The sequence below is a fragment of the Silurus meridionalis genome, chromosome 10, assembly GCF_014805685.1.
Source record: "Silurus meridionalis isolate SWU-2019-XX chromosome 10, ASM1480568v1, whole genome shotgun sequence".
Taxonomy (NCBI): Eukaryota; Metazoa; Chordata; class Actinopteri; order Siluriformes; family Siluridae; genus Silurus; species Silurus meridionalis.
In genome coordinates, this window is record NC_060893.1 from 7,494,595 (window position 1) to 7,517,820 (window position 23,226).

General features: G+C 36.5%; 1 protein-coding gene across 2 annotated transcripts in view; it reads left to right on the forward strand.

Annotated features, from left to right (window-relative positions):
* Nucleotides 1-23,226, forward strand: part of cntn1a (contactin 1a) — a 71,193-nt gene that overhangs the window by 20,337 nt on the left and 27,630 nt on the right. For both annotated transcript variants that reach the window (XM_046859598.1, XM_046859599.1), the window contains exons 2-3: nt 13,790-13,913; nt 15,214-15,243. In XM_046859598.1, coding sequence (XP_046715554.1) covers nt 13,859-13,913; nt 15,214-15,243 — 85 coding nt within the window. In that variant the 5' untranslated portion in view covers nt 13,790-13,858. The remainder of the gene's footprint in view (nt 1-13,789; nt 13,914-15,213; nt 15,244-23,226) is intronic.

Consider the following 23,226-nt stretch of genomic DNA (forward strand, 5'->3'; position numbering starts at 1 on the left):
GCTTTTTTTTCTACACAGTCTATATTCTTATATTCAGGAATTGCATATTAGAAGTCAACAGTTGTGAATTTTACCGATACCGATAGCAAGTTGGATTGTACTTGCCAATAACCAATTAATCAACTAATAATTATTTTAATTAATACTGAAGAAAAAACAAACATGCATAACACCATGTAAAATAGTACTAAAATTTATATAAAAAAATTGAATAAAAAACTGTTCTGAATCATTAAAATGTGGTAAATGAAATAAATATAAATATAATTATATAATTTATAAATTATAAATAATAAATATAATATAGCGCTCTCCATGCAGCATGCAGTCTCACGTGTAATACAAACAGCACGTGGCATCAGTGAAGCACCTCTAGAGGTCGCTCTCGTAATGAAGCGAACCTTTTCAGCCGCTCCGGCAAAGGACGCAAGCTGGTATGTATTTTTGCCCATAGCCGATGGTCCCAGCAATAAACTATCGGTGTTGATAAATTGGCAAAACCGATCATTTGGTCGACCTGTATTGCATATAGTGCATTATCTTGGTTGAAGTTGTCTGGATCTTCCGCTCACTTCCGGTTTTACAGCGCGCCTCCGGTTCCGCTGTGCGCACTTCCGGGTCGGCGGCCATTTTGCTGTTTTTCCCGCGCCTCCCGATATTTAAGGACACACAAGACTTTAGCTCGGGGCCAGATTACCTTACTGGCTCCTTAGCCCCTGAGATAACTCTTGCCACTCTGCCTGCTCTGGTTCCTGCTCCTGCTCCTGCTCCTGCTCCTGCTCCTGCTCCTGTTCCTGACCCCTTGTCTGCTCTGTTTTGGTTTTAAACTCTGGACTGTTTATTGGTTTTTGTTTCTGCTCTGCCTATGTTGCTCTGTTTACCAGCTCTCTGAATTTTGGACTGTTTTGGATTTTGTTTTGGTTCTTCCTGCATCGCCCTGTTTGCCTGACCCTGGACTGTTTTTGGACTGTGTTCTTGCCTTGCCCTATTGCTCTGCTTACTTTTATTAGCCTGTATTAGCCTGTATTTTCCTTACTCCCTTTTGCCTTTTGGGTCCTCCCATCCTTACTCACCTAGTCACCCGCAAGAGATCTCTGACAGAATAATCTTGCTTTGCTTTTCTGACAGGAGTAGCCTTTAAAAGATGAGTAAAAATTGTGGCCATTAAGAGGAATGCGCATGGTAAGCAATAAAATGCAGGCTGTTGCATTCAATGCTTGTTTTCGACAGGGCAAAAGTGTGCTTAGAAAACAATTCCCACACCATTACATCACCTCCACTCACCTGCACTGTTTTTTGTTGCAGTCTTTCGAACATCCAGTTTTGTTGAGTCAGAGTCCATGTTACAGCCTCATCTTTCTGGTTGACAAAAGTGAAACATGGTTTTCTGCTCTTGTAGTCTATTTGCCTCAAGGTCTGATGTGTTGTCCATTCTGACATGTTTTTCTCTTGAACTGAGTGGTTATCTGAATTACTTCAGCGTTTCTGTTAGCTTGAATCAGTCTGGCCATTTTCTCTCATTGGCCTCTCTCATTAACAAAGCTTTTTCGTCTGAAAGACTACCACTCACTAAATGTTTCTATCCCTTTTGCACCATTCTGAGTAAACTCTAGAAACTGATTTGAATTAGATTCTAGGAGACTAGTATAATGTTTTATAGAGGCAAATAAGGACAGGCACAGAGCTACATCATATTGTCATTTTTACAGTTTTTAGCATTCTATATAAAAAAAAAAACACCTTACAAAAAACTGCTGACCCATATTAGGTGTTAGAGAATTGCATGAATGAAGAGGTGAACGGGTGTTCATAGTAAAAGTGCTTTTGAGTGTATATAGACTGTGGCTAAATGTACCTGTACAAGCCAGTTTTGAAGCAGTTAAAGAAATCACTTTACTCTTAGAGGTTTCCTGCTCCATTAAAGCACGCTGTAGACTTTGACACACATTTGTCAGTCTGATTCAAGTAGTGACCTACATCTTGAGCCACTTTTTCAAAGGCAGTTATAACTCAAAGTCATTGGAGCAGTCAGAAACAATTGCTAACAAGCAGCCTAAAGCCCAAAATATTAAAAAGAATATGGGCCATAGCAAACGTGCAAAGGGATTTTATTTGAATCTGATCTGAAGTTTGTGGGTCAGGTTTAAATCTGATGTAATATGAAGAAACTTTCAGATACTAGAATACCTACATATAGAAGAGCCATGTTAAGGTCAGTGTTGTTCCTTTTTCCCTTTCACACACACATATCCATGGACGGTACTAGACTTCAGCAATACAGCAGTAAGGGCTTCCCACAGAAGGCAGAGGTAAGGACAGGGGCAAAGATGTTTATTAAAAAAAATCAGTGATGAACTATATTGAGAAGCTCACAACAAACACTCCCACATGCACACATATCAATGCCGCTTGATATCTTGATTTCTATGCTGTGCCTCTTTCACACACACCCCCTGTATACTCTGTGACTCACAACACACTGATGTAACAGTGGCAAGGCCACCACCTCTTCCACAATTTCAACACAAATAATATTGTCACTGTCAGTCTAAGAGTTACATATTTCCACCTAGGTTTTTACAAACTGTAGCAAATTCAGAGCGACACACAAATACAGACATATTACAGCAAACAAAATTAAAGGTCAGTAGACATTACTATATAAAATGCCATTTGGAAAATGGTGCACTAAAGATCCTTGTAATGCTCAACCTATCCATTTGGTGACTTGAAATGTGGTGAGCTGTGGTGATGTTAACAATGCTTATTTTTTCCTGTGTTGTTTAGCCTCAGCTTCAATACCCTGCTTTGAATTTACCATGAACTGAAACACAAAGTAGTTCAGCCATCATTGCAGAGCTGAAATGATTCAAGTTGGCTCTGACTGTTGGATTCTATAATGTCAGAATCGATAGTCTGTGGCTGTGATCAGCAGAGCAGTGTGGTTTCTCTGCACTGTGTTAATCATGCATGTTGGATTATGGTGTCTGAGAGAAAACAGCAAACTGCAACTCATTAGCCTGTGTAGCAATTTAGGAGCATAGCGGTATTTTGAGAATAGCCTGCCGCGCTTTTTTCCGGTATTACTGCATGTGTGCAAGACCGAGGATTATGTCCTTATTATTTTCTAATGCTCATTTCTAAGTTTCTTTGACTAACCCGTAATGATGTTGCCAAGAAAAATAAAAAAGCACGAGTTTTGGAAACCTGTCTGTGCTTATATGATTTCATTTGCAATTGGAGTTAGCGAGCTCTCCCTTCACCCAGACTCAACGCGCTACAATGGCTTGTATCTAAACAGTAGCCTACCAAAAAAGTCATTGTTCACTGTCTTCCTCCCTACTTTCACAACTATTTCTCTCGGGAGTTTATCTTTTGGCATCGTCGTGCGTTTAAAAAAAAACGTTTTTTCTCCCGAAGCCGTGCAGCTCAGAACACAGGTGAGGTGCGGTTTTCCGTTTTCGTTCGGAAATGTAATTGGTCTAAAGTTATGGGGTTCAGTTTTTTGGCTTGAAGTCTGTGAAACCTGGAAAAACCCAGGAAAAATTCATAAATAAGCCGCTTCTTTGTTTAAGCCACGGGGTTCAAAACGTGAGAAAAAGGAAGTGGCTTATAGTCCGAAAAATACGGTAAATGCACTAAATGGGTTTAGTTTTCACAGATTGCAATTTAAGCAATAAAACTGTACAAGGAAACAAAATACTTTAAAAAAGACGTGTCTTATTTTCTCTTATATATTTAGTTTTGCTCTGTAATAAAGTAAAAGTACTTCTTACTCAATTAATTGGAAGAATAATCAGAATAATTGGCAGAAAATCTATCGATAGCTGCAGCCGTACATCTGTGAAACAGATTTTCTTTTAGGCAGCTTAGCCGATTGTAAGGTCCTGTTTTTGCTTCAGACTTTGCAGTTACAGTAATTAAACTTTGGATGCTGTTTTTTTAAACAAACAAAAGAGCCTTATGAGGCCCTCTCAGGTTAAATTCTTCCACTTCTTGCAGACTCAAAATAAAACATTTAATAGCTGTGCTAACCAAAAGAGCTTCATTAATCTTAATGGAAAGCAACATTTAGGCAAATAAAATCATGTTATTTGGTCATTGGTGAGGATTTAGGCTGCTTGTTCAGTAGAATAATTAATGTCCCTAAAAGCCAAAACTAAATAAGTGGAATAATCTAGTTCAATTAAGCTCAATTTATTTCATTTAACAGGAAGGCTGTTACCATTTTAAAGTACAGAATATTGTCTAATGTTGAGTAATGGATATTTTAATGTTTAATTAAACCAGTAGTTTATAAAAACAGTTTGATTTCCTGCTCACGTTATGAGTCATTGCAAGAGAACATCCTGTCAGCGATTTTTTTCCTTGCAAATGTTCGATTGGACTAACTTCAATAACAATGTGCGTGTGAGTGTTTCGCGCCACCCTGTATTTTCTGCTTAACAAACAAGGCAATTTATTCTACCTGAAGATTTTTGCTTAGTCAGTCGACTCTGCACTCACATATTCCTCTCCAAGCATTTTAGAGATTTAAGAGCACTTTTTAAGCTAGAGCTGAAACTCACATAATGTTGCTTGAACCTAAACACCACTATGTTTTTTTTAGTTAGTGATTATATTATAAGATGCACATTGTATGCTTTGTTAGCAAACTTCACCATTAGGAGTCAAAAATAAGCTCTTCATTTAAATTAAAGTTTCTTTCCCTATTTAATGTTCCTAATTTACTTCAGTAAGAAAGATTATAAAGAACAGGGAGACAATTTAATGTTATGAAATAGTCAGTGAACAGAAAACATTTACACCTACTCAGATCCAATAATCCTAATAAATCTCCGGGACTATTTACTTTCAGCTGTCGTCCACACATTGGCCTTCCTCTCTCTCTCTCTCTCTCTCTCTCTCTCTCTCTCTCTCTCTCTCTCTCTTTTGACTGGAAAATGTACTGGTCTGAGGTAAACATAGGTAAAAATGTAATGTGTCATGTGATAAGAGGGAAATTATACAATGCGTAAAAGCTTGAACTAATAAGAAGTTGATAAATACATTTATTTCTACAATAAAATTTATTTTTTAACACAAATATGGATTTTTCCTAACAAGAACTTTTCGTGAAGAACTTAAGGAAGTGCGCAAAAAGTACTTTTATGCACAAGTTTAAGAAAAGCCTCCCAGGGATCAGCAATAAGGTTAATTTCTGGTAAATTAGTTTTAGATCATTAGTTTTGGTTGGTTCCTGCATGCAGTAATGGCTTATGTGATTCGTAGTGTTAGTGTTATCATTACTAATATAATAGAAATAGAAAGATAATTTAAGAAAACCCTTCTACGAGCATGGGTGTTCAAACATTAGACTTGTTTAGAATAGTACTTAATCTCAAGCAGAATTAATAGTGAGGTTTCAGACACTATTAAATTGTAATCTTGCTGTAATTTAACTTTTCTAGAGAAGTGGAGATGAGAAATTAGTGGGATTGTTGCACTTTTACCTACCTAGATGAACCACACAGAGAGGAAACATGGTTCATAAGAACCAAACTTTTAATATATACAGTAGTAAGAAAAGACTATAAAATTGGACAGTTTTTTGTTAGGATTCTTTGGGTTGATAAAATTGTTTCAAAACTATTTTTAGGTGCAGTATTGGCTTTTTCTTTTCTTTTGTTCCGAAATAGTTTATTTGCAAGGAAAGTATGGTTGCTGCAGCTACTGTGTCTGGGTTTGAATCTTGCACAATAGTTACTATCCATATGGAGTTACTTTTGTATTTTTTATAATTTTTTTTATTTTTTTTACAGCTGCTTCTTTGCTGCTAATTACCGTAGTTACGTGGCAAATGCAATTCCATGATAAACCGGGGGCGCCAGATTCAAACCGAGGTTAAGCAGGGAATTACTGTATACGTGTTCAATCTAGGTTTATTACCAACATTAGCATTAGATTGTCGACAAAGTTAAATAAAACTAAATTAAGCAAAAATATAGCTAGGTTAATTTACTACATGTGGGAAATGTAGCATTACAATTGTGCCAGAGTGATGGTGTGTTAGCTTCATCAGACTGATTGCTGATAACTGTGTTAGCACAGGCTGTAAAGGTCTTCCTCACAACCAATGGTGATTACTAGATTGAGCGTGAAAATGTTTTGAAAAAGAAAGGCCTGGACTTAAGCTATATTGCAGGAGAGTAGAAATTACCCTTCTTCTGCTTTAAAAGATAACTAGCAATAGTGCAGTTGCATTTCTCTCCAAGGATTTGATCTCTTCTCTTCTTAGCTTGGGTTGAATTTCCTTCCTGCACTGCTCATTTATGTGAGACACAACTGAGCCGGAGGATTTAGGACAGTTGGCAGCCTACTTGTTTTTAGGAGGTGTATGAGCTCTCTGCTTTCTCTGTCTACTGTACCTGTATGAGTGCTATATAAAAAATAGAAATAAAGACCAGACTCATTAAAAAAATCTAAATATGTTTTATTATGTCATGTTTGGTGTAATATAGAATTCATTCCATAATCCAGATGTTGGACATTAAATGTTGTCATGAAGATTATTTATTACTATATGGACAATCTCATTGCACTATTATACATCTACTGTACTGGTCATTGCTACAGTATTACTGTGTTGTTTGCCCTAAATGTTTGCACATTTGCACTTTATGTAGTTCCCTACTTTTTTTCCAATTTTTTTAACGTTTTGTGGCATCTTGGCACTAGGAGAGCATTATTTCGTTTCACAGTACTCTCCAAATTTACAATAAAAGCCTACTTGAATTGATTTGTCTAGTTCTGGTTAGCAGTAACTAATGAGATGAATGAAATAAAGTGTTGCCTCTACAAAGATCCTGGGTTTGATTCTGAGCTCTGTGTGGAGTTTTTCAGTTTGATTCTGAGCTCTGTGTGGAGTTTTTCAGTTTGATTCTGAGCTCTGTGTGGAGTTTTTTAGGTTCTCCTTCATTGTCATGAACAATCTACAAATCACTGTTTTGTCAGATCCAGGTTAATTAAACAGCTAGATTATTCTTTGTAGATTTGTCTGAGTTGACAAGATCTGTGATCGATCTATGTTGTTAACTACAGGGCTGGGCATCTGACATAAAAATAAGGGAAATTAGATTTTTGTGCCTTTTTTAGCAACACAACAACCCATCCACACACACACACACACACACACACACACACACACACACACACACACACACACACACACACACACACAATTATCTTTGCTTTAGTATTTAGTATTAGACTATTTTACATTCTTCTAGAAAAATACAGGGAAGGTAATTAGATCTGCATAGTGTCATAGCTTGTTCATTCTTACCAGTGGTGAGCTGTCAGGGCCATCAAGCCTTCTCTGCTGGCAGAGTCTTAGAAATAACTCTCACAGTCTTATGTTTTAATATATTTCTGTCCATAAATATGTATTAAATTATTTCCGGTGGTCTATTTCCTTCATTTCATTACTTTTCTCTTGGGTGCACTGCTGCAAAGAGTTTCTGTTTATGTTGGCGTTTCTATCTACTCAGATTTCAGCCGTCACATTACATGTTGCCAGGGTCGAAGATATCTGCCGTAAGGCCTTCAGAAATCAGCACTACTGTTGTGGGTGTCTGGTAGTTTAAAATACATGAAAATAAAGTTGTTGTTTTAGCCATTCCGATTTGCTGCCTCCAGAGCCATCTAGCAGGCATCCAATGACATTTTATGTCCAATTTGCACAAAAACCTTCATTTCAACTCCCCAGGAAAACCATAATGCACAAAAAAAAATGCATCAAAGTTTTTGAGGTTTTTGAGGTTAATACTGATGCTTCTTGTAGAGATTAAGTATGTTGGTGGTGCAGCTGTGGCTGTAGTGAAAGGAGACTTTTGAATTGTGTTCATTGTTGTTTTTGCTTTAGTAATGGCATTCATTCATTCTGTCTGTGATGCAGCGGTCTGTTATACTGCGTTTCTGTTTAATATTCATGGTTTCTTTAGCCGTGGTGTTATAATGATGTTATTAAGAGGGAGATGAACCGGCAACATGGTCATTGGTGGCCAAGCCACATTGATGCACGTGAAGAGCGAAGGCTGGCCCGTGTGGTTTAATTTGACAGACGAGCTCCTGTAGCTCAAATTGCTGGAGAAGTTAATGCTGTTAATGCTCGATGGGTCAGGGCTGTGACCATTGCTTTAATTTCAGTCTTGTCTGGTTTATCTCTTCTTCCGATCCTCTGACTATGTGCTTGCCTCACATTTTTGAGTATTTGCTTTGCCCTATTTTTCTATCGTAGGTCATTTTTATGTAATTATTTTTAATTTGCATTTACAAAAGAATCTGAATTACCTTAATTTATCCATTCGATGTTTGCCATGTCTTGTCTCATGCAGTATGAGTAATTAACGTTAGCATGCCATGCAGCAATCCTCATTGAATATAGGGTTTAGCTCTGCTGCCTGGATGGACACTTCATCATGAATACATGCCTTTATTTGGGGCCGTACTGATAGTGACATGATCTGTTGGCCATTACAGTCACGTAAAGCATCTCTTGTTTATGAACCGGTGCTGGCAGTCACTATGGTGATGGATTTATAGGTTTCTCTTTAGGACCTCGGCTACAGGCTGTAGAAGGGAAAATTTAGGTCCTGAGCATCTCAGCTTTTCCCCCCGACTCAATAACCAATGAACAGCATTTTTTCCAAGCAATGCTTCAGTTGCTAGCACCTGCATATCTTGCAGTTAAACAGCATTGCTGGTTGAACTGAAATTGGTTTATTTCTGTAGCTGTAGCACAATAAATGTAGAGTCGGTGCTGAAATTGGAAGATGTATTGACACAATGAAAATAATTATTTTAAGTTTAAATATAATGAAATGCTCTGCATACACAGTTACTCATGCATAATATTCAGCATTATACAGTATCTATAACAGAATATTGTGTATTCAGAATGTGTTTATTGTTTGAATAGTTTCAAGGCAAATTATTATTCAATTGTCAAGTTAGCTATTAAAAAAATGAAATCCAGGCAGGGTTTTTTTTTAATTATGATTAATATGACCAGAGTGTGTCAAAATGTGAACAAATTTTTTGCACATGACTCGAGGTTTTAGAGTGACTGCTTGTCACTTGGTTTTTTTCTGCCATTCCTTGCAGTTTCTGAAGGCTTTTCTAGTGTAGAGATAAATGAGTTAGCATTTTTTGTATCGCAGGTGTTGTGTTCCCCCTGGGCTGTCTTCACGCTAATAGAGTCGGATGTAAGAGGTCCAGGCACTCTCCTGTAATGGAATCATTTAGTAGCTCTGTTGGGATGCTAGTCTTCCCCAACTCTATGGAAATCCATTTATTTAGATAAGATACAGCACAGCAGTACATCCAGGACATCCTCCGCAACAGAATGGAGTCTCCATTAAATAGATAATGCGTGTCTGTGCTGAACATCGCTGCCTGTTGTGCTACTGACCAATGCTTGATGAATAATTTGCAGGGATGGAAAATTCTTGAGGTACTATACATTGTACTTGAGTACAAACTGAACCTGCACTTGAGAAACTGCATATTACTATATTTAAGTATTATTTTCAGGGTTGAAATGTAAAACTTAATTCCTACTCAATTAAACAAAAACTTTCTTTCGGCGTCTCCTGTTACGGGTTGCCACAGCGGATCATCCGTATACATGATCCACATGTTCAAACTGGCACATGTTTTTACGCTGGATGCCCTTCCTAACGCAACCCTCCCCATTTATCCGGGCTTGGGACGGGCACTAAGAGTGCACTGGCTTGTGCATCCCTAATGGTTGGGGTCGGTTCCCTGACCGGAAATCGAACCCCAGGCCGCAGCGGTGAAAGCGTCGCATCCTAACCACTAAACCACCAGGGAACTTAATTCCTACTCAATCACATTTCCAAAAAAACCACAAAAAAACCTATAATTTTTTCACCCCTATATATAATTTTTCCTCTAGGTAATAATATTACATTGTGATATTTAAATAAAGGATGTTAAGTAGAGCTTCTCCTGGTAGAACTGCTTAGAATTTCTTTTTAATAAAGCAATAAGCAATAATTTTATAAAAAGATATTGAAAGTTTAGTTTAGTGGTGATTAATGTAACTATCTTACTGTTATTTAATTATGTTTATATCTAAGATGATGCTCATTAGACAAAACGAAAGCATAATAAACCATTTGCATTGAAGTAATATTAAATGCTCTACCGTTAAAGGAAGCATGTTTGCTAACAATAGGGCTACTGCATCTGCCAATAAATTATGATGTTATTTTTGCCTTTGCAGTTTTTGGCTACTTCGTAGTTTTACTGAGTATCAAAGATACAAGCAACTTCTACTCTCTACTTAACTACATTTATGATACAATATGTAGATTTACTAGATTGTGATTTCTCTTTTTGCATCAAATAAAGCTACTCCACATAAAGGCAAATTAGCAACTTGCTGAATGCCAGGCGTTTTACATGATACTGTAATTGTATTTGTTAATTGAAGATAGCTTTTTGAAAGATTTCTTTACAACCTTGTCTTTTTTTTGACCAACTTGTTTGATCTTTGTTTCATTCTGGCATGTAGAAGATGCTGTTGTGTTGATGGTTAATGCAGTGTTGAGGTGTCTAATTTGATTTGTATTTTAGGAAATAAAACCAAATCAAATTGTTTCTAGCTTTTCACTAACGTGTCTTGGTGTTAAGGACTAGTGCATCTTTGAACCTACGTCCAATATGAAAAAAATACTCAAGTACTGTTCAAATCAGATACTTTTATTTGAGTCATATTGGAATTGGTGGCTTTGTACTTGTAATGGATTAAGATTTTGCAGTAAGGTATCTATACTTTTACTCAAGTATGATTTTCAGGTACTCTTTACACAGCTGAAAATGGACTCAGTGATTCATACTTTAACTACTTATTGTTACATGACTACACACTGGAATTAAATCTTATAGCTTCTTTAGTTCTAGGAATGTGAAATGCATCTGTCATTCTTTAGTGAAGCCATGAATACAGATGATGCCCTGGGATCAGAGATTTTAGATTTTATTTTTTATAATGCATTTTTATTATGTATCTGTATGTAAATGTGAGGCAGCAATGTGTGTGTGTGTCATTGTCACTGTTTAATGACTGCATGCTGTTGTATTATTTGCTTTGGTAAAAGCGTTTACTAGATGGACACCTCTGCGTTTACTAGATGACCCAAGCTCCCTGTGGATCATGCTGTCCTACAACAGTGGGCTGCCAGATGCAAATTCGTATAGACTAATTCATTGTCACTAAAAGAGGCCTACCAAATACAACTGCTCCTTTTGAGGGGTGTTGCTAGGAAACCATCAGTGTGCAGATGAAATCCCCACTGTGTGTCTTGGTCCAGCTGTAAATCTAAGCCATTACATGAGTGTGTGATCGTGTGTGATTGTGTGTGTATGTGTGTGATGCCATTACACATGGATTTCTCAGTCCAGCAGCTGTAAACAAATGCTTCTAATCTCGTTAAATGGGCCTTATGATGAACCAGCTTCCAAAAGAAATGTGTATTTAATGTAATTCATGGCTCAGAGGAACACATTATGATTATAGTACTTTCTTTGATGGTGACCTCTTTGATGTTAATACTAGAAGTCTTATTCTTTCAGTCACTGCCCCAGCTCATGATGATATGTAAGGATATGAAAAGGGATGTGGATTGACAGGTAAACAGTGTGCCAGTGTGCCCTCAGGTCTTTTCTTCTAACATCAAACTTGCAAGGCATGATTCTCTTTCCACCTGGTTCACACTTAGTTGAAAAACATTCAAGTGCATGTCAGAGGTCTATTTTGGATGGTGCCAAGAGAACATCTACAAATACACCCCCATAGTGGACACCTCTCAAACCTTGACTATATCTTGATATCTCATCCATGAAAATCATGAACTCGAGTAGAGACAAGAACACCTTTGACAGTGTCATGGGCAGATTGGACTCATCACCAAGAAGTGGATGCAATTTTTAGTGTGTTACTTTCCACACCAAATGTTGAGGCACAGAAAAAAAGGTCATTTTCAAAATATGTAGACTGGACAAGTGTATGTCCTTTCCTTCTTGCAAATCTGTGAAAAAGTCCACCGTTCAGCCTCCTGGGTAGAACATGCTACTGTAAGTTCTTCTTGAATCCTAGGTTCAACTACAAGATGTAGTCTTCTTTCCATAGCCATAGCATAGACTTTACCTGCTGTTCTAAGGTGATATCCCTGGAAATGGGAACTGGGATACAGCTATTGGGCCTCTTTTCTTTTTAATTTCCATTTTTTTATAGGGAACCCCATTCCCAATTGTCAATCAAAAGATGCTGTCTTACATTTCTAATCCACCTTGAAGAGTCATGGTTACCTCAGATACAATGATAAATGACAAAACATCAAAGATATCTGGCACTGAAGGAAGGAAGTCCACTGTGTTAAGGCATTTCTCATCATGATCCCTCATATGACCAGCAATATCCTTTCTTTAGATGTTGTCTAGGGTCTCGCTTTTTTCCATGAAATTTCAAACAGGTTGCAAGAAGATCTTTGAGACAAAATCTTTTTTTTTCTATGTCCACCCTAAACTCTTCCCATGTCCAAGTTTTGTTACTTTTTGTCAGGGCTTTTCTATGCCTCTCATCTGAATGAGGAGAACCCCTCTTGGCTCAAGGTTCTCCGCTACAAGTACAGTTAATTGCAAAATACACCGAGCAGATATAACATTATGACCGGTTGTCTAATATAGTGTCGGACCCCTTTTGCTGCCAAAACAGTCCTGACCCATCAAGCATTAACAGCATTAACTTCTTTCTCTGTAGCTATTTGAGCTACAGGAGCTCGTTTGTTGGATCGGACCACACGGGCATCAATAAGCCTTGGCCACACATGACTCTGTCGCCGGTTCACCTTTTCTTGGACTACTTTAGATAAATACTGACCACTGCAAACTGGGAACAGCCCACAAGAGCTGCAGTTTGAAGATGTTTTGACCCAGTCATCTAGTCATTACAATGTGGCCCTTGTCAAACTTGACAAAGCCTTATGCTTGCTAATTTTTCCTGATTTTAACAACTTTGAGGACAAAATGTTTACTTGCTGCCTAATATATCCCACCCACTAACAGGTACCATGATTAAGAGATAATAGTGTTATTCAATTAACCTGTCATAATGTTATAATGTCATAATGTACTGAATGGTGCACATTTATACAGTTATTTCATTTAGTAAAATATTAAACCCTTTTAAACACTAGTTGTGGCTACTGTTGTTTCTTGACACATTATTTCAAAACAGTTGTCACTTGTCATTTTGACTATCCTACCTAGAGTTTGTCAGTTTTAGTTTGTGATTCAGGGACACTTAGTTTCCCATACATTCTCCATAGCAAGTATTGCCAACAAATATGTGACTATTGCCTCATTCACCTATATGAGTGAGGAAAAATGTCAGTTTTGATTTTTCAATAATTTGTTTTGCCGGAGGTGGCCTGTGCAAACTGTATGTGTGCAAGAAATTGTTGTTTCCTGTGTATCTCCAGTGTAAATTGCTTGTTTGTTGAAATATGTTTTAGTTAAAAGCAAATGAACATATAAAAGCATTCAATAATAAAATACTGAATATGATGAATACGAAATGGACGGGAAAGGCTTATTTGAATCTGTCACAGTATTGCTCTTGTAATGTTTGGTGCATTAGTACAGAATTCAGCATTGGTACTGGGTATATACAGTAACCTGTTTGCTTCTTGCTTACATTAATATATTTTCTTTTTATTTTTAGGAAACACTGCTAATGCCACAACAGCTTCTACATTAAGCCCTTGTCTTGGAGCACTTTCACCCCAGAACCATGTGTCATCTCATACCACTCCTGCTTGCTCTGTCCCTCGCACTATTCTCCGGCTGTGAGTATTCCTTGCAGTGTTGTTCATTCTTCTTTTTTCCTTACTTCTCCTCCAGTATTCTTGCTCCTTTCCTACAGTATTTCTCCCTCTATATTCATTAAAACGATGGGAGCCTAGTCTGTCAGCTCTGGTTAATTGCATTGAGATTAGAATGTGGCTGTCTTCTCACATTAGCCCATCTAGAGATTATCCAAATGATTAGGAGCAGCAATTTCATATCCGGCCAGAAAAAACTGTGCTTAATGGGCTAAAGATCAGAGCAGAAAGAGTGCCAAGCAAAGAGCATCTCCTGATCTCATGAGATAAATCTGTAGCATATCACCTTCTGTGTGTATTTCAGATTAGACTGTCTGTTTTTTTTTTTATTCTAGAGTTTTGCTTTCATCATAGAACATTTTGAACTGAAAAATGGAAAATATTTACTGTTTTTGGAAATCATAATTTGACCCAATTTTCTCTTTTATTTGGCCGCTTGCCATTTCTTCCCCCCCAAAAAAACAATAGCTAGGTTTAGGGTTGCTAGCTATGGTTGCATTAACAGTGGAAAGAAAGCCTCCCCTAGGCAACTTATGCTAAAACTAGCATAAAGCTCTAAAATATGCTAACCCATGTCAGCTGTTAATAGAATCAAGAGTAAAAAGAGATTTAAGGCAAAACAACTTTAATATTGAGCTGAATACACCTTCAATATTTCTTAGTTAGCCTTTCCCAAAATATACACCTTAAAGGAGACTGAAACTTATGCCTAAGAGAACTAATTAGCATAAAACAATAACCACTTCCAAATACCACAGAATCAACAAACAAGAATCTGGTTTCAACTAAGTCAAGAACCTTCCAGTAAACAATAAATTCTGAGTTTTTGTTTCCAGCTAACAAAGTTTTTTTATATATGCTACATTGCACATATAGCTTTATTTCTGACCTGCAAATACTAAATAGATATTACAGTGTAGAAGAAACATACAGAAAGCCAGAAATACATCATAACACACATAAAACCTCAACTGCTCAGCTTAATTGTATATCGCTTTGAATAAACTTGTGTGATGAATGAATACATTCAAATTCAAAAGACTTTCAGGCAGAAAGCAGGGCATATAATTAATTTGAGTATAAACAGTAATAATAAATTGTTATAATTTAGTTTTATAGTTCTTATTATATAGTGTTCCTGATTTTAGGCATCTAATAAAAGCATTGGTTTGAGCATTTGCATTCTTTAAAATGGCCTAAAATGGCCAATTACCTTTTATCAAAATGAAATCAGCCATTTTTTCCTTTTCTTTCTTTCTTCCAGCTGTGTATGGTGGAGCAGCCGGGGTTTTTGGTGAGTATAATCAATCTTTTGTAGCTGTTTACCGTGTATGATATCCACATAGTTGTTTGTCATTGGTACTGACCATTTTGTGTTTACGTAAGCAGAGTATCAGTTGATGCAGTCCCACCCAATGCACGAGGCAAAGACAATAAATATGAGACTATGAGTGCCTGAAAAGCACTGCTTCTACTACTACTACTCTTACATTCTTAAATTAAAAGATTTTACTAAAATAAGTTCAAATCCATTTGTTGATTAGGAGATGCAGATATGAAAGGACTTTAATGTTTTAAATACAAGATACAAGGTCAATCCAGCAGGCGGCAGAAGCAGATGCTTCCAGTCAGAACATAACATGGAGGCAAATTATTTATTATTTATTTTTCAAGTTTGATAATAATTAATAAATGTGCTTAAATTGCGAGGCGGAGACTAAACAAACCATGCGGCTTGCTGCTTAATAAGTCCCAGAGGAGACTCAGATTTTAACTATGTTCCGGAGATAAAAATGATTGCATTCGGTACACGTGTACCACCCCTTTACACCACTTTTATATATATCACTGATTTAGATGATTGTCAAAGTTAATATCCAGCTGATTCACATGAGGTTTTAGTTCACAAATTGTTTTCCCCATGTTACTTCTCAAAACAGATTTCTTACCTACATCCTCATTGAATTTTCATATTATTTGTACCTGTGGTATTAGTATAAATCAGGGGTCACCTGGTGCCCGTGGGACCACATGAGTAGCCTGTGGGCCTTTTCCAAAAATAGCTTTCATACTAGTTTCCTACTTTGTTGAATTATTGTTGATAATTATTATAAGAAATCATTAACATTATCAGTGTCTTTACATAGATGAACATCATTAATTATTAATAATAACATATAATAAAATGTAAATTGAGCAAATTTGTTACTTCAGATCAAACTGAAAACTGTGTGTATCAAACTGGTAGCCCTTCACATTAATCGGTACCCAATAAGTAGCTCTCAGATTCAAAAAGGTTGGTGACCCCTGGTATAAATTATAAATGATCTACAGTAGAACATGAAGATGAATGAAAAATGAGGCTTGTTGTACCAAGAACATCAGTATGCGTAAACAACACTGCAGGCAGGGTTTCCTACAGCTCAAAAACCCGAGCACGCAGTCAGTTACTGGCATTTATCTTTAGCCTCTCAGCAATGCTAATTAACAACCAAAGCAGTAAAATGTGACCAAAATGTTCAATGTAAGATTATATTATAGAATGTATTAAATTTTTTTTTTTGCACACTTGCTTACCATGCTCTTCAGATTTGGATCATTTGGCAGTCACACCATCACACATGAAAAGCACACTCATCTAATTTTCTATCAAAGACTTGACAGAGTCACGTGTTCTTTGGCAGGCAGACATTTTGTCTTTGATCACTTTAGTATGTTGGACTCTTGCTCCCATGTGGACTGTTCAAAGCCTGAGGAGCTAGTGTGATAGCTGTCTTCTTATGAATAATTTTTTTTTCATTCTTACTCTTTGTGAAGTAGAAAGTAAGTCCCTGACTTCATATGTCCGCTTTGTTCAAAAGTTCGACAAAGGTTTATACAACTTTGACACAAATATACAATGTAATGCATAAAAAAAACAAACTCAAATATACTGGTAATAAAACATTTGTACTCTCAATATTATCGATAACTCGATATTGTTGTTGACATCATTGGCAGAGCAGACTTCACATGTTCCATGATCTTGTCCTTGTTCTTTAGAATTGTGTTGATATTTGAAGGATTCATGTTATACGAACAAGCGATGTCTATCGTCTTTCCCTTCGGACAAGCTTTGATTATTTTTTCTTGCTTTTCCGCCTTGCTTTCGGACAACCTGGGCTTTGAATGAGCACTGTACTACTGTACAACCGCTTTCAGCAGAGGGTGCACGCATGTGACAATGTCCGGCAGGCACGTCAGCTACTTCCATGGTTTGTTCGCATCTACGAAAGCTTACAATGCGAAGGTTTTGTCGCTACTTTGGAAGTTTGCAACTCGAACGTGCATGAGGCATTTATAACTTTTAAATTATATAATAATCTTGATTATTTTGAGGAAAAGTGTCTAAATGTACTAGGAATGAGGGGCTAGAAGAGGAGATGTAGATCTAGAGGTTTTCATAAGGAACCTATATTCATATAATGGTTTTAAGTTGCATTAGGGTATATAGATGTTGTTTTTTTATATTTGTTTGGTTTATTAACTACTTGGAGTATTAACTGCTAGATTTACATGCAGCTGTAAAATTTGTTAAATAAAAGGAAAAAACTGTGTGCTGTATTTTTTCTAGTATAGAACAAACCAGATGATGTAAATTATTTCTATATAATTTGGATAGTATCAATTTAATTTTATAACGGGTTAATTAATAATAATAATACTAATAATACTAATAATAATAACTGGAAAGCAATTTTTGGTACTGTTTTTTGCACACTGATCATTATAGCTGAGGCATACTGTGGTTCCTGAGGAACTGTAAGTGAACAAAAAATATATAGTTTCTGTTACAAATATGGAAATGTTTAACATTTGTTATACTGCTATTTGTAAAAAATTACATTATGCAAAATATTTATATTACTATGAGCTGTTTTATTATGATATTAGAATGAGCATAGTATAAGTGTACTTCTTATATTACACACTTTCTATTTTTCATATTACAGTGCATATTCATACAGTTCATATTGCAGTGCATCATACTATGTGATATATTGTATGGTGGATTGTGATATATTGTGCTGTGCTTGTTGCAATCATGTCTTTTGTCATTGTGATTTAGTGATGTGTGGTCCAAAGCCATGGCAGTGAGATAGCCTTCCATAAATAAGCCATGACCTAATGGTTCCTGAAAAGCAGTTTGTATTGGATTGGCTCACAGGATTTAAACCAGATTGTGGAAAGTTTATTAGATCTTACTGGCTATTGCTAGCTCTGCCAAAACAATAGATTTTGTTTAGATGTCTATTTACTGGATTCTCATTCTCATTACCTAATCCTCAGCAGTTACTGGATTTCCAGGCAGTTAAAACTTTCTAAGTGAAACCTTTTGCACTGCTGACAACTAAGGATCGTCTAAGTTACTGGACAAATGTTGAGGGCTATACTATACTTGTGTTAACACAGACTTATTATTTACCTGTTATTTAATAGAGAACTGGCTATTTATTGAATTTCTTTATTAAAAAAACAACTATTACCATGCAGAAACATGTTTCATTACTGTGATCAGTTCAAACATAAGTTTCTTTCGGCTTCTCCCGTTAGGGGTCGCCACAGCGGATCCTCCGCACGTTTGATTTGGCACGTGTTTTACGCTGGATGCCCTTCCTAACGCAACCCTCCCCAATCTATCCGGGCTTGGGACCGGCACTGAGAGTGGCTGGGGATGGTTCCCTGACCGGGAATCGAACCCGGGTCGCAGCGGTGGGGGCGCTGCGTCTTAACCACTAGACCACCAGGGGACCTTAAACATGTCTGAATTTGATTATTTGCAAAAATAAAATGCAAATTAAAATTAAAAGCCTTTATAAAACATGCAAATTGGTCTTGTTTGCATATCCTACTATGCTTTTTATATTACTTGCATCAAATATATTAACATTTTACAATTTCAATTCAATTAAAAAAAACTTTCTAAATACACTGCAATTATGTAAGTCACCTTGTCTACACATGTTCAACAGTTAGACACATTTGATAACCAATCTTTGAATTAGCCGGGATGCCGCCATGTGTATGCATTGTAATAAATTTAAGAACACACTACTGGCAGTTCGGAGATCTTTCAATTGTTTCCTTATATTGAGCCAACCGGTTGTCGAATATATACTACCTTGTGGGATGTGCGAATATGCTTTAATTGTGGAAGAAATAGAAGCAGCTATTATAAGTATCATATTGGACCCAGAGTAGTAAAGGTCATGTGTAAAGAGGATATTGGGCGAAGTGAAAATGTAATTTAAAATCTCAAACTTTAAGACAGGTAAAGCTCGACTCACAGTCTGAATCAGTAAACTCAGACAAAGGTAATTTAAAATTAGAATAAAATAAACAGTGACTAAGATAAAATGAGAGTCAGTCACATTAAAGCATGCACGCTCATATTTACAGTTTTACATTTTAGACTAGGCAGTTTATAAGACTGTGGTGAGACCTGCGATGTTGTATAGTTTAGAGAAAGTGGCATTAACAGAAAGACAGGAGGTGGAGCAGGAGGTAGCAGAGCTGAAGATGTTGAGATTTTCATTGCGAGTGATGAGGATAGACAGAATTAGAAATAAGTTTATTAGAGGGACAGCACATGTAGGATGCTTTGGAGACAAGATGAGGAATGTGAGATTAAGATGGTTTGGACATGTGCAGAGGAGTGACATGGATTATATTGGTTAGGAGAATGCTGAGGATGGAGCTGCCAGGAAGGAAGAAAAGAGGAAGGCCAAGAAGGAGGTTCATGGATGTGGTGAGGGAGTTAGGGTTAAGGTTAAAGGTTAGGGTTGGGGTAGAGTTAGGGTCAGGTTTAGAGTTTAAGGATGGGGTTAGGGGTTAGTGTTACAGGTTGGGATTAGGGGTAGGGCTAGGGGTTAGTGGTAGAGTTAAGGTTAAGGGTTCGGATAAGGGTTATGGTTAGGGTTAGAGGTTAGAGTTAAAGGTTAGGGTTTAGATTACTGAAGTAAACTGGGTTATGGTCAGGGTTAGTGTTAGGGTAAGGGTAAGGGGTTAAGCGATATGGTTATGGGATAGGTTAATATTCAGGGTTAGGATTACTGGTACAGTGTGGAGGTTTAAGGTTAAGGGTTGAAGGTGAGGTGTTGGATGAAGAGTTATGATTACAAGTTAAGGGTTAGGGTTATGATTTAAGGTTGAGGTTAAGGGGAAAGGGCAAATTATGAAGGTTTAGGGTTAAAAGTTATGGGTTAGGGTTAAAATGAAGGACTAGGGTTAAAATTTAAGGGTAGGGTTTACAGTAGGGAAGTACCCAGTTAATGACTATTAGAGGTCAGGTGATGGTTACCTCTGTGTGGATATATTTCATATGCTCCTACTTCTTTACACTCTGAAAACCATATTAATAAGATAAAAAAAATGGTTAAATAAATAACCCAAATACACATTTTATTATACAGATCAAATCCCGTGAAGAGAAACAGCAAGAATCTGTCGTTGATTTAAGGAATATAGATTGTTGTGTATTGTAGTGTTGTTTTTTGTGTGTTATGGTACTGGATTGTCCATGTGACTCTAGATTGAGTCAGTCAGATGACACACTTTTCGAAGATGACACAGTGGAGCCTTGGCTCACTACTGAAATCACTCACTATAACGACACACCAGTGATGGACAGAACTGCATTTAATGGTTACTGAAATTGGTTATTTCTTTCTCTTTTTTAACATTTATACACCAGCTGAGACCATTTTATATATCAATCAAAATCACACAAATTTCAGAGAACGGGAGAGAAGGAGGAGAGCAGAAATTGCCCACTATTCATGTGCTCTGCAAACTGTGCCCTGCTGAAACTCAACTCTCTGCCATCTGTCTCTTTTTTCCCCCCTTCTTAAATAATAATTATTTCGGTCTACAGTATGTAACTATATCTCCTTACTACACTTCATTTCAGTTCTGCTGCTTCTCAAACTGTATTGTTTCACTAAAGCACCATTTTCCAAGTCTCAATAGAAGGATTCAACTGAATTTCTGCTATTGTGCTACCTCTCATTGTCTAATGCCCAGTGTGAGCTAGTTTTTCTTAAAATTTCATCTTACCATTAATTATTAACAACATTATACATAAACAATAAATTATTTTATTTAGAATAGAGTTCTATGAAAATGTAGAGTTTATTCCATTGTAATGGTGATCTGGAAATACTGGATGTCGGCTCTTTTTTTTTTAAAGATTATTATTATTATAATTCTTTTAATGAAAATAAAGGTTGAATCATTGTAGGTATTGTTAATGATAGTGAAAGCATTGAGCATATATATACACACACCTTAAGACACATCCACACACAGTCTGGATATTAGAATTTGCAGGAGCTCTATTTGGCTCATTAGTTATTCAACTTGTTTTTGTCTGACTCTGCGTTTGATGTTTGCCTCCCTATTGACTGGCTGAGGCTAATTAGCCTGGCATGTCTCTAATACAAACAGCAGGTTGATTGAAGTCACTGTTTCAGACAGGTTTTTTTTATGACTCTAGCTGTCTGGATTACAAATAACCTTCGTAGTACAGTAGCAAACATGAATGACAGACACCGAAAGCTCATTTTGCACTAATTACCACAGTGCGTCATGTGTGCTACCCTTAGCTTTTAACATTTCAGTGTTCTTCATTAATCTACCCAAAGCATGCAAATGTATATGGCAGTTTAGATTAGCAATTAGACACAGAGACAAATTAGGCTTTTGGGAATTCAGCGAAATCATATGCAAGTCTATACATGATCCAATCAAAAATCAGTTGTGGTTTTTTTTTTTTATTTAAATAGAATTTACAAAAGTACAAGAAATGCTAATTGTAATTGATTATAGATAGTCAGACAGAAAGATGGAAAGAGAGACTAAGACTTTTAATATTGACTAAGTATTGTGACACCGGACTTGTCCAGCCATATGTGGTTCTTCCCCAAACTGTTAACACAATTTTAAAGGCTTCCTTTGGATGCGATACAATAAAATTTTCCCTTTAATTGAACAAGGAAACCCAAATGTTTCAGCATGGCAATGCCCCTGTTTTCAAAGCAAGCCCCATGAACTTATTTTGTACATGGGATTTTGGAATTGGAACATTGCCTACACTTCAGACCTCCTAACCATCAGTGAGGATCATCAGTACATGACTTTATTAAAGCCCTTGTGGCTGTATGAGCTCATGTGCCTCGTCAAACACACTCCAAAATATAGTGACACATCTTCCCAGAAAAGTTAAGGTTATTATAACAGCATGTAAAAAAATGTGGAATAAGATGTTCAAAAAGCACATATGAACCTCAATGGCCAGGATTCCACAAACTTTTGTCCATATTGTATAGCAGGGGGTCATCAAAGTTTTTCAGGTCACGGTCCCTTAAGCGATAGAGACATGGGGCAGGGACCCTTGATACAAAATTTGTCAAACATAGCCACTGATATTAATAGAAACCAATCATATTACCATGGTTATATTATGTTAAGACAATTAGCATTTAATTTCACTGTCAGGTGGACAATTGTATATTTACATGAACATCAGCTTCAAGTTTATTAGAACTTGTAATGTAGATTATAATATTTTTGTATTAAATATTTGTAGATCTTTTATTTATTTATTTTTATAGTGTGGTGAGCTGAATCCAACTTAAAATTATGGAAGACAAAAAAGGTCTAAACCTTCAGGAGTCTAAATAAAAAAAAAGAGGAAAGAAGTAGGTGGAAAATGTGCAAAAGTTAAAGGTGTATATGCATCTCTATCACTCATCTCGTTATAAGGATAGTATAAGCTTTTAGTGAAATTGGCTAATAACTGCTTAGGTTATGAATTATAGTGTATGCTTTTACTCATAGAGCAACATGATTTCTTTTAGCTGCATAACTTTATAATTTATAGTATAAAGTTTATCATAATGTGGGTAGCAACAAAACAATTACAGCTTAACTAGTCTAGTTGGATTGTAGTTAAACAGCGCTTGTTGATTTGGATACCTTTAATTGAGGTGACATCAATTAATTAATTAATTAATTAATTTTCTGTGATTATATTGAAGAGGTCCTAAACTAAGTTCCAGTGCAGAACAAAAGGCTAATTTAAAAGACATATTATAAGGATATAAATGTTGTATGATGTTTAATGGTTACAATCAGCCAAAAAATCTTGGTTTTGAGACTTTTCTAAATTGTGCACAATGACATGTGAATTTAATTGTGCAATAATTGCATTTAGGGTGATATTTATACATCAAATGGA